The 12,413-nt window shown below is 41.2% G+C and overlaps 1 protein-coding gene across 2 annotated transcripts in view; it reads right to left on the bottom strand.

Annotated features, from left to right (window-relative positions):
* The window catches only part of LOC141827862 (uncharacterized), a 33,338-nt gene that overhangs the window by 12,511 nt on the left and 8,414 nt on the right, over positions 1-12,413 (bottom strand). For both annotated transcript variants that reach the window (XM_074715193.1, XM_074715194.1), the window contains exon 5: positions 3,230-3,482. In XM_074715193.1, coding sequence (XP_074571294.1) covers positions 3,230-3,482 — 253 coding nt within the window. The remainder of the gene's footprint in view (positions 1-3,229; positions 3,483-12,413) is intronic.

The raw sequence follows: 12,413 nt of genomic DNA, 5'->3' as shown, positions 1-12,413 counted from the left end.
TAAATTTCATCGCTAAATTAGCGATGGATTTTTAAATTTCGTCGCTAAATTGGTGACGGATTTTAAAATTTCGTGGCTAATTCATATTTTCGTTGCTTTATATATTAATTTCGTCTCTTATTTAGCGACGACATTATTATTTTCGTCACTAAAATAGTGACAGAAATACATTCTGTCACTATTGTCGTCATTATTTTGAGGTGTTAGCGATGATTTAGCAATGGAAATAAATTTTCATCGCTAAATGAACAATTAGCAACAGAATGATTATTTCCATCGCTAATGTTAGCGATGGAATAAAAGTTTGTTGCTAATTCCGTCACTATTTCATAGTTTTCTTGTGGTGAATGTTTTTGGATAGCAGTGTTCTACTACCAAATCTCTAGTAGCAGCATATTACGATGTGCCCAATGAAGGATCATTGTTCACTATGATGTGCAAGTAAGATGACATTCTATAGTGAGTTTTGTTGATAACTCACTCAAGTTGTTAATTCGTCACCCTAACAATCACACACGATCGATTCCATCACCATCTGTGAGGAGGTAAATCAAAAAACTACAATTGACCACTACGAAGAAAGACATTGTCTCAACTTTGTTAAAATTTAATCTTTGTCCACTTCAGTAAATCGTTCCCTAGTTAATGACATTTTAATTGCAACACAGTCGTTCCCTAGTTAATGACATTTTAATTGCAATACAAAGTAGATGTATTGAATAAATATTAAATATCACAATCAGCTAGATAAATATGTTAGAATACATATATCTTGGTGAATATGCAAATTGAGTTTCGCATTTGTATAATCTTTGACGCTCAAGATTTTAAATCAAGTCATTAATATTAATTATGACTACTATTTAATCATAATAAAGTCAATAAATATGAATCATTTAATAAAGAAATAAATACAGAATATTTCCACATGTGGGCTATTAATAAAAAATAAAAAAATTATTTCTAACAAAATAAGGAAGAATATATGCACTCGTATTCAAAGAATTGATGGATTTAATTAAACTCACTAAATTAATTTGAAAATGAATTAGATTTTCTAATTCTAAACACGATGATGTTAAGCAAAGGGGGGGGGGGGGGGGGGGGGGGACAATATGGTTTTTGAAACTTTTGAAAGATCAATTTAATTTATAAAAAGATAAATTGAAAATTTTCCTAGCCAAGGGCGAAACCATATGTTGCCCTACTCAACTGCAAAAGGTTGGAACCGCTAACCTAGCGGCCCCCCCACCCCGGCCCCACAAGTATGAGGGGGAGTAAATCACGGTGAATGCGGGACTGGCCAGGGCATAGTGGCTCGAGGAATTGGAAACATGACACATTTTGATATTATCTCATGTGCGCCATGAGCCTCGAACCGCATACCTCTTCAACTGCAAGCATCTAGGTCCTGACCAGCTGCTCCCGCCCGTGGGGGCATATGTTGCCCTACTAAGCTTTAGCTTGAGGGGGCTGACAATGTTAAGGAGATATGAGTCAGATTTATAATGGGAGAAAGGAAGAACGTGTGAGAGAGAAGCTAGTCCGAGGACTTTTTTTATTAGTCTGCCCAAGCAACTCAAGAGTTATAAAATTTTTTAACTCCGCCACTGTTCACAACCAAGGAGAATTTCCAAGGAAATGACTCCTGTCTTGTAATTGAGCTCAACCATATTATTTTGTGTTAGTAATATTGTTTAAGTTTATTATGATGTAATTATGTGAATAAGTACTTAGGTATTTGGATATACGGGCAAATAAAATTTTTCAAATTTTTTAAAAAAGAATCCAAGAAAACTAAAATTTAGAAGATAAATGAAAATAAAAAAATTCTAAGGCTGCATTTGATTTAAGTTTTCATGTATAACTTTAGTTATGTGATTATTTGACTAAAATGATAGAAAATAAAATATAATTTAATGTTGTTTGATTCAATCTTAAATAATATAATAAATACTTATTTATTTAAAAATTTTAATGTATAACATAGTTTAATCTTTACTATATTATCCTTGATTTAAAATTTTTACAACTAAATCAATTTGATATTTACTTAATTTTTTTTAAAATATTTTAAATTAATTATTAATATTAATAATATTAATGATAATAATAAGTTAATAATATATATAATAAATAAATATAATTTATTTATAATTTTTAAAATTTAAAATAAATTTATATATATTTTAATAAAATAATTTGATTAGGATAATTAATTAAAATTTTAATTAAAAAAACTAATGCTCACTCATCATCATTGTGTTATCCTCTCTCTCTCACCTGCACCTCGTCACCACCGTCACTTGCTTCACCACCGCTAGTCTTGTCTTTGCTAGTCTCGCCTCACCTCAGCGATGCTCACCTCATTGTTCCCCTCTTCCCCATCGTGATTGGAGAACAACCTACGCGAGGTGCTTGCCACCACCGCTCCGCACTTCTGCATCATGCATCCTCTCCGTAAGTCGTTGGCGCTAAAAAAAAATTAGAGGATAATTTTGTAAAAAAAATATTAATCCTAAAATTGCATAAAATTTAACGCTGCTGAAGTAATCACATTCTGATTGTCTTTTTATCGACGTGACAGACATATTCAATCACTTAAAAATCATTCAGAATCAAATATGATTAAACAACATAACTTTAAATCAATAATTAAAATTATCAACGATAACCCCAAACAAATACATTCTAATGTTAATATGCTGTTGGTAAAGGGCAGTTAATGCATAGAAAGCTTGATATCATTGACGTGAGCTTATGCATACTTCAGTTTACAAGCTAACTTCATGGGTTTATGAATGTTTTTTCCCCTTAATCTCAAACCCGTGATATTATTTTTCATGCACATCAGTAACTTATGAAGAAGTATGCAGGTGCGAGTGTCAATTGCTAATTCTCCTAAAAGCAAAGTTACCTTGAAGCTTGATCGCAAATCATATGAATCCCTCTAGCTAACTTACCACATGACATTACATGGAGCAAGGGTCCAAAGAAGATTTCAAGAACCCATGTAATCAAGGACAACAATAACAAACAATTATGCATTGTCTGTCATGGGGAGATTCAATATGCTTCCAATTTGAATATACAAGTAGTTTATATCTTTACCACCCGACCAATTTTTGCTTGTTGTAGAATATAGTAAGGAAATAGAATGTTTGCACCATTGTCAGGTAAAAGATAATGAAGCAAACCAGATTTCTGATGGACGTGATTAATCTCAAACCTTATGTTTTTTCTTCTGCTGCTTGTTTCTTCCTGAGCTGGGTTCTGAAACGGCACCATCAGTGGTGTTGTTGTGGGTCTTTTGTTTCTTGGTCTTCGACACAGTTCTGGATGCAAAATCCACGTTTTTCTGTGACAAACTTGATGATCTTGTATCTTCAACCTCAGACTCCATCTTGCACAGTTTCTTACTGAGATTTCTTTCGCAAGCCTTCTTTGCTTCGTCATACGGAAGTAAACCCCACTCCATCATCCTACAATGGATCAACCATATGCACTAATTTTAAAAGACTGCATATTTTGTTATGTTATGCAGCAAGTGAATATTCATAACAGAAAAAGGAAAACAGAAACAAACATAAATGATGTTTGACAAGTTTGCATATCAGTAACAAAGTTGAGATGGCATATATACTAATATACACATCATCTATAACTTCACTTTGTGATTACTTATTCAACGTCAAATCATGAATCAATTTATCGGAGGAATGCATTTAATCTCCTACGTATCTGTAGTGTTGACTATCAGGATTTCTTTTAAGCTACCTGATATTCTCAGGCAATTATAAGGTAACAAAACTCAATGCCTTTTTTGTGTACTCCCACAGACTCACAGCTTGATATGGAAAACTACAGGTGTAATATAGGACAACTTATTGGTTCCATTACCTCTTGTGCATGAAATCTCTGTATTTACTTGGACAAATATCTACAAACTTCACTTGTTTCCCAACTTGCTTTACTCTCGGATTGATCCTTTCAGTGAATCAAGTATTCATGTCCTGGTCTTGGAAGTTTGACCACTATGGATAAGGATACTGTTACTTCTTTGTCATTTTGGGCGTGCAGGGTAAGTTTAATGATTCCTTCCCTCAGTCACTTAGAAAGTACTTAGATTATAGTTGAAGCACGCTTAGGTTGCCCCCTAATATGATCTTTGTTTTCTTAGAAAGGTTTAAGAATATTTATATGGAGAACAAGATGAATATTGATGTAGGAGGAAAGGTCAAACTTATAGTTAAAATTTTCAACCTAATTAATGATTTTGAGTGACCCTTCCTTGAACTTCTATTGAAGATATAGCTTTATGAGTGATGTGGCGGATTCTGATTGCTCCTAATGGTGTTGGTAGTCAAAAGATAATCTAATGTGTCGAGTCAAAAGTCAATAGTCAATAAAGAATGAACCATTAACCTAAGTCTCAGCCTCACGGCCACTAAGCAGTCTCTCGGTCTCTCGACCACTCAGCCAAGCCTCTCGGCCATGCGGCCAAGTCTCTAGGTCACTCGACCACTCGGCCAAGTCTCTCAGTCACTCGGCCACTCAGCCAAGCCTCTCAGTCACTTGGTCAAAGTCTCTTGGTTACTTAGCCATTCAACCTCTCGGTCACTCTGACTTAACCATTCGATATCTCAGTCACTTGGTCATTCGGCCTCTCAGTCACTCGACCCCTTTGCATTTCGGTTACTCAGTCGCTCAACCATTCGGCTACTTGGCCTCTCGTTGTCCTAGAATTAGACACTACCTTTTAGCCTAATTCGGTGGCTACAAAGACTCCTAAAACATGTAACAGTCAGAAGGTATAAAAGGAGTGTGATTACGAGGTTACCAGACCTAACCTCTCCAAACACTCTCATATCTGCACATAACGCCAAAAGGAAACAAGAATACTTACGAGGTTATCAGATCTAGTCCCCCAGATGCCCCATGTCTGCACCTAATATTAGCAGTCGTCAGATCCGATTTCCTTGAACCCTTCAAACGACCCCCCTCGAGTCGACGTGGAGATGCTTTCTAGGTGAGTATATAAACTCTTCAACAGATATGGAGAAGTCTCTCTGGAAGAGGGTGAACTCTTCTTCTTTCTCCAAAAAACCTCATTCTCTTCAACGTATCCTGACTTGAGCATCGGAGTGGCCTACCGGGACTCTTCGAAGCCAATCTAACATCTTTGCTCAATTTGTCTTCAGGTCCTTTCACCGGCAGAAGCAGGGTCTTGCGTGCGTCGGATCACTTGTTGACTGGAGTTGACCGTCCACGACATCCAATCCAAACAAATTGACATCGCTTGTGGGAACACTGATCTAGGACACTGTGATGGTCAATATTAGACGGACCATTGATAACCGCGACCTTGCCGAAGAAAGGAACCATGAGGAAATGGTAACCCTTACGCGAGAAGACCTCAACTAGCTCATTCATCGGGCTATCCAAGAGGTATTATAGTAGACGCAACCTCCATCACTCCCTACGACTGGTGTCCCTCTAGGTGGCCAGACGCAGCCACCTGTTGAAGAAGTTTCGCCGCCTATGATCTCGATCAACAAGGGTGCAGCGCCTGTAGAGGAGGGCTCGAATGAATCCCGCGCAGGGGAGGGGCTTTGAGAAGACCACAAGGGAAAAGACCCCGCCCTTAACCATGAAGACATACTGGAAACGCCTTTTGCTCGAGAAATCCTTGAGCAAGAATTACCTCGTCATTTCCGACAACCGCAACTGGGCGAGTATCGGGTCCTCCGATCCGGAAGACCATCTGTGTTGCTTCGAGAATGCCTCCCTCCTATATCGATATACAGATGGAGTGATGTGTTGTGTTTTCTTAAACACTTTATCAGGATTGGCGCAATGATGGTTCAACCGACTCCCCATCTCTTCTATTCACTCCTTCAAGGACTTCAAAGTCGTTTTTCTACATCAGTTCGCCACCAGTAAGAAATATCAGAAGACTCCTCTCAACTTGTTTACTATGAAACAGAAACCTCGAGAAACGTTGTGGGAATATCTCTATCGGTTCGACCGAGTCGTTTAGGACATCTCCTCTACACCCTCGGATATATTGACAAGTGCTTTCATGCAAGGATTGATAGATGGGAATTTCTTCAGGTCTCTAGTAAAGAAACCGCTCGTAAGCTATCAAAGGATGTTGGAACGAGCAACCAAGTATATACACGTGGAAGAAACGCAACTTGCCCATAAGGGTGACATGGGGGCAACCCCTCTACCGGACAAGAAGCATACTCCACCTGCGCCTAGGAAGAAGGTCCCTCCCAAATTGCTTAACTACGTCCCTACCCATAGGGATGAGAGGGTGGCCCAAGTAGTCACTCAGTTCCGACCCCTACTAGGCGTCCGAGTCAGCTGCCGTCGGAAAAGTCAATCCGTTTTTGTGTTTACCACTAATCATCTGCTCACAACACGCAAGAGTGTCGACAGCTGGCACAGGAGATCAATCGTGTCATTAGGGAGACACCAAGGTGGAGGATATTCATATATGGCTAGACATATCCCAGTCCAGTACGCTTGACGAGAAGACAAGGAGAGAAGGCCAACCCAGCAAATGGTTGAATCAATCCCTCGACGCGAGCCTAAGCTGCCTTGGCAACGCTCCCCAGATCAGCAAGAACTCCGTTGAAGTAATCATGAGGAGGATCGTCGACACGATCGTCGAGAGTTGCAGCAAGATAACCACCTTAAGGCTCATTGAGATCATCAGGACAACATTGCTCATCGAGGCGACATCAATATGATTGTCGGAGGTCCCACGGATGGAGATTCTAATCGTTCTCACAAAGCTCATAGGCGGCGATTAGAGACTTACAGTGTAGGCACCAGTAGGGGCTAGGAGAGGGGTCCCTCCATTAGATTCGAGCCCCAGGATCTCGAGGGGGTTGCCGTCCTTGATGATGACGCCTTACTAATTCGTGTCACCATCGCTAATTACAACGTGACTCGAATATTCATCGATACCAACAGTTCAGTAAATGTACTATACAAGAAAGCTTTCGACAAAATGCAGATTGACCAAGATGAGCTGCAGCCCATGTCCACCGCTCTGTTCGGGTTCATTGGACACGAGATCTAACCTCTGGGACAGATACATCTCCCCCTCTCATTGGGAGAACCCCTCGGAGCATTATTTTCATTATGGTGGATGCCCCGTCCTCTTACGTCATCCTCGAGAGACCTGCCCTTAACTCATTATGTGCAGTAGTATCCACTTTCCATCAAAAGCTGAAATTCCCGATGAACGATCAAGTCGGCTCGATCAGTAGAGATCAGAGTGTTGCTCGCAAATGTTATATCGACATGATTCAGACAGACCTCCACAAAGCTCGAAGGATGCATAAGGCTGAGGTGCATTCCTTACAGGAGATGCCCCTTCCCCAGCTAGGTTGGGAAAAGGAAGAAGTCCATATTGTCCCGGGCCAACCTGATCGTGTCATGCAGGTGGCGGCTAACCTACCAACTGCGCTCAAAGAGCAATTAATCGCATGCCTCATCCGGAATAATGATATTTTTGCCTAGTCACCTTAGGAAATCACCAGCATAGCTCCGACAATAATAGAACATCATCTCAACCTACTCCCTAGATTTCGACCGGTGTGATAAAAAAGGAGTGGAGATACTTTGCACCAAAGCAAGACAAAGTGATTAGGGAAGAAGTCACTAAGCTTTTAAAGGCAAGGCAAATTCGGAAGGTACAATTCCCCTCTTGGCTAGCGAACGTAGTTTTGATACCCAAACCAGGAGGCAAATGGTGAGTTTGCGTCGACTTCAGAGATCTCAACAAGCTTGCCCTAAGGATTGTTATCCACTTCCTCGGATAAATCAGTTAGTATACTTTACCCTTCAAGTGGCGGCAAGACTGTCGAGCCATGGCCGATTTTCCTTTGCCCTTGTCTCGGGCCTCAGGGTGACAGTTCAGTGAAGAAGGATCTGCAAAGGTAGCCTTCTCCGAAGATGGGGCTAACTTCCGTTTCTTTGAAAGTTCAGCCCCAACCGTTGAACTCTGAACAGGTCTTTTTGGATTTGCGAATAGTCTTGCGGACCCAGGTCCCGGTCGGGGCTTCGGTGTCAAGCGACTCTATCGCTACGGTTGGTTTTTAGCCTTGGCCGACGCTGACCCTCAGAACTCTACCCCCTCGGCTCTCGTCTTGTTGGTTTCGCCCTCGGCATTCAGGGTTTCGTTTATCAAGGACAGACGGGAAGGGGGAAACTCAGAAGAGGCCTCAGTTGCATCCTCTTCGACCTACATGTTGTCTACCGAAGTCAAATCCCACTTAAGGGTTTTGTTCATTAATGCGTTCCACATGATTTGCCCTGCACCACAAAGCAAGGTTAGTCAGTGAGGAAGAAGGTTTAACAAGAGAAAGAACTTCTTACACAGTCGATCATCTAAGAGAATCGCGATGTAGCAGTCAGAATCTCGATCGCATCTAGGAAGGCTGAAGAAAGGTTGTATTGTCCTAAGGGAGGTAGCACAAGAAGGTCGAGACGCTAGGTGGTTGGCCAAGTACATTGTTGTGGAGGTTTGATGTAAAAAAAAAACCGCCCTTTCCAGCCCTTGTAGGAGGTCGGGTTCTCGCTGAGGAAGGTACACCCCGATCGAGCGGCAAAGTAGAATACTCTGCACTTGACCCGCCTCGGGCTGAAAAAGGTGTGGAAAAGGGGGCATGTCTAAAGACACTTGGTTAGCTGCTAGACGATAACGACCCCACAAATTAAACGAAATGAATTAGGTGCGAGATAGGATAGATTGATAGGTGTGAGATGGGATAGATTGATTTAGAAGAAGGTGGCTAAGTCTTGTATGAAGGATGGGATCGAAAATCTAAGGCCGCTTGTTAATTGACTATGGAAGCATGTTATGTAATTGGGCAGAGGCTCGTGAGGTCGGTGTTCCGATATCGGAATGTAAATAGTGTGGTCGGAAGGAATTTTGTACTGCAGTCGGAGATGGCGGGCAGCATCCTTTTTGTATATGGAACGCTGAGTCTCGTACCAAGGGTTTTCAGAAGGCCATGGGATCAAACAGAAAGAAAACGAAAAAGAAAAAGAAAGTGAAACAACAACAACGACCGACAGGAGAAAAGCTAAACTTATGATGGCGGTGAGGGTGATGATAGGGTTTTCGAAGTCAAAAGCAACAACTAAGGGAGGAGCCGACAGACAGAGGGAAGGAGAAGGCGACGGGAATGGCTCCGCAAAAGGTCTGAGTGCATTGATGAAGACGACAGCCTCCAGTACAATCCCTTTTATACTTTTATCGAATCACACAGTAGGGCCGTTGTGTCACTCGGAGAGACCATTGGATGTGGGTGACTACATCGCCATGGTCAAAGGGCATCGTGAGACGGACCAATCAGATCGTCACGACCCTTCTCGTTCGAAGCGCGCCATCAATCTCGGCCGTTGATCTTAGTCGAGGTTCCAAACACGACTGTAGAATGTCAAAGATGGACACGTGGCGCAATGGCGGTTGATCTGACCGTATGATTCTCGGAACTGCAACCACATGCCTTCGCCATTAATGTGATGGAACGAGCCCAGACCTCGAGACAAATCCCACATCATGGCAATCCTCTCGCACAACGATACACGATCTTACGTATCTGGTTCATGGGAATTCGCCCGACCTAATGTTGTCCAGTTAGTCGGTCTATGCCTCATTCGACTTGATTTAAAGGGAAGACTTGTGATGTAGCGGATTTTGGTTGCTTCTACATGGCACTGATAGTCAAAAAATAAGCTGATGTGTCGAGTCAAAAGTTAAGAGTTAATAAAGAATGGACCATTATCTTAAAACTCAACCTCTCAGCCACTCAGCAGTTTCTCAGTCTCTCAGCCACTCGGCTAAATCTCTCGGCCACTCAGCAGTCTCTTGGTCTCTCGACCAAGTCTCTCGATCACTCGGTCACTCGACCACTCGGCTAAGTCTCTCGGTCACTTAGTCACTTGGTCACTCGACTACTCGGCCAAGTCTCTCGGTCACTCAGTCACTTGGCCACTCAGTCAAGTCTCTCGGGCACTCGGCCATTCGGCCTCTTGACCACTAGACCTCTCGGTCACTCGACCTCTCGACCCCTTTGCATCTCGGCCACTCAATCGCTCATCCATTCGACCACTTGGCCTCTTGTTGTCCCATCATTGGGCACCACCTTTTAGCCTAATTCGGAGGCTGCACAGACTCCTGAAACATGTAATAGCCAGAAGGTATAAAAGATATGCGGTTACAAGGTTGTCAGACCTGACCTCCCAGGACACTCTCATATCTACGCATAACGCCAAAAGGAAGTAGGAATATTTAGTGATTGTCGCATATTAGCTTAGTAAAAAGAAGGCGATTACGAGGTTATCAAATCTGATCCCCCAGATGCCCCATGTATGTGCCTAATGTCAACAGTTATCAGATTCAATCTCATCGAACCCTTCAAACGACCTCCCTCGGGTCGACGTGGAGATGCTTTCCAGGTGAGTATATAAACCCTCCAACAGGTACAGAGAAATCTCTTTGGAGCTGAGTGAACTCTTCTTCTTTCTCCAAAAAATCTCATTCTCTTCAACGGATCCTGACTTGAGTGTCGGAGTGGTTTGCCGGGACTCTCCAACGTCAATCTAACATCCTTGCTCAGTTTGTCTTCAGGTCCTTTCACCGACAGAAGCAAGATCTCACATGCACCGGATCACTTGTTGACTGGTGGCATGACCGTCCACGACATTTGACCGGAACAAGGAGCATATCTCAAACATGAAACTCTATGAATCTGCTCTTTTCATCAGCCCATTTCTTTATATTTTGGAGTAAGGTCATACCAATTGATTTAGTTGTTGGTGTACAACCATAATCTCAAAAGGGCTCTTTCTGTTAATTTACACCAGTGTTATAGGAGAACTGGACATTTAGCAATTTGTCCTATCCTTCTAGTCGACATCCACATAGTGCCATAGATATTCCTCCAAAATGTCATTTACTTTGGCCATTTGTTTGTAGGTGCATGACTATAACATATTCAAATCTGTCATGTATAGCCTGAAAAGCTCTCTCCAAAATCTTCTAATGACTCCCAAGTCTTTATCACTTACAGTGATCTTTGAAACGACCAATATTTCATTGCTATTTTAAAAAGTAGTGGGTCATCTTTTCAACTGAGCATTCATTGAACACCGGAATAAGAGTCACATACTTTGAGAACCTGCCCACATAATACTACCAAAACCATCATTTGAGAATTCCCAGAATAGAGGCATTATAGCCTTTAGGTTCTGTGCCGGGCAGTTGGAAGACTTTCAGAACATCTATTCCAAACTCAACACCAGATAGAATTCAATTCATAAGTATGGTCAAGCTACTTTATTCAATAAAGAGAAAGATGTTACATAGATATCATAAGCTTTTGTTACAAGGAACAAAGGTCTACAAAAGCAAGGAAAATCTAAAGATAAATCATAGTCTAGAGAAAAGATCAAACATTATCACTGCGGTAAGTCAATCACATAAAAAATTATTGGATCTGAAAAAGAAACAAAACAGTGAGAAGATAATAAAATGATCAAAATACAACAGCTCAGTGCCAGAAGTTGCAACACTTGAGAAGAAGAAAAGTGTGATTGCGTGAATACTTAAGTGAAAGAGGAAATTAATTCAGTAGTAACTCCTAGAAAAGAATTATTACTGTAGAAAGATAATTGGATGATTATCAAACTATATGTGGACTTGTGGAGAAAAGTTTAGAAAACTTGTGGAGAAAAATTTAGAAGAGAGGCTTTTCTTCTTCGATTCTATATCTCCTTACAAGCAATACAATGACTTATTTATAGGATGTAGTCTACCCTTTTAAAACTGAAATAAACTTAACTATAGGCAATTAAAACCCATTATCTAAGAGTAATTGCTGACTCTTGACATTTCATATTCCTAAAACTGCTGAAATAACTAAAGAAAATGGACATTTAATGTTTATTCAACAATACTCCCCCATAAACTTAAATGCTTCTGCCATCTTTCATGCCAATCAGTCTTTTGCAGTTGTCGAGAAGTATCATCGGTAGCGGTTTCGTGAAGATATCTGCGACTTGGTCCCGACTTGCCAAGTGCACTAATTCCACACTTCCTTCCTTCACTTGATCTCGGATGAAGTGAAAACGAACGTCAATATGCTTGCTTCTCTCATGATTCACCGGATTCTTGCTCAACTCAATTGCTGATTTGTTGTCAACTCGTATTACAGTCGCACCAAGTTGTTGTTGCTCCAAGTTCCCCAATAAATTTCTGAGCCATATCGCATGACGTACACATAAAGATGCTGCCACATATTCAGCTTCACATGTCGAGAGTGTCACGATCGGTTGCTTCTTTGAAAGCCAGGTAAACGCCGTGTCACCCATCGCACAGCAATGCATGG

The sequence above is a fragment of the Curcuma longa genome, chromosome 4, assembly GCF_044706935.1.
Source record: "Curcuma longa cultivar G26 ecotype Majalengka, Jawa Barat chromosome 4, ITB_CL_G26_1.1, whole genome shotgun sequence".
NCBI classification, from domain to species: Eukaryota; Viridiplantae; Streptophyta; class Magnoliopsida; order Zingiberales; family Zingiberaceae; genus Curcuma; species Curcuma longa.
Note: the sequence above shows the minus strand (reverse complement) of the source record. Positions and strands in the feature narration are given on the sequence as shown.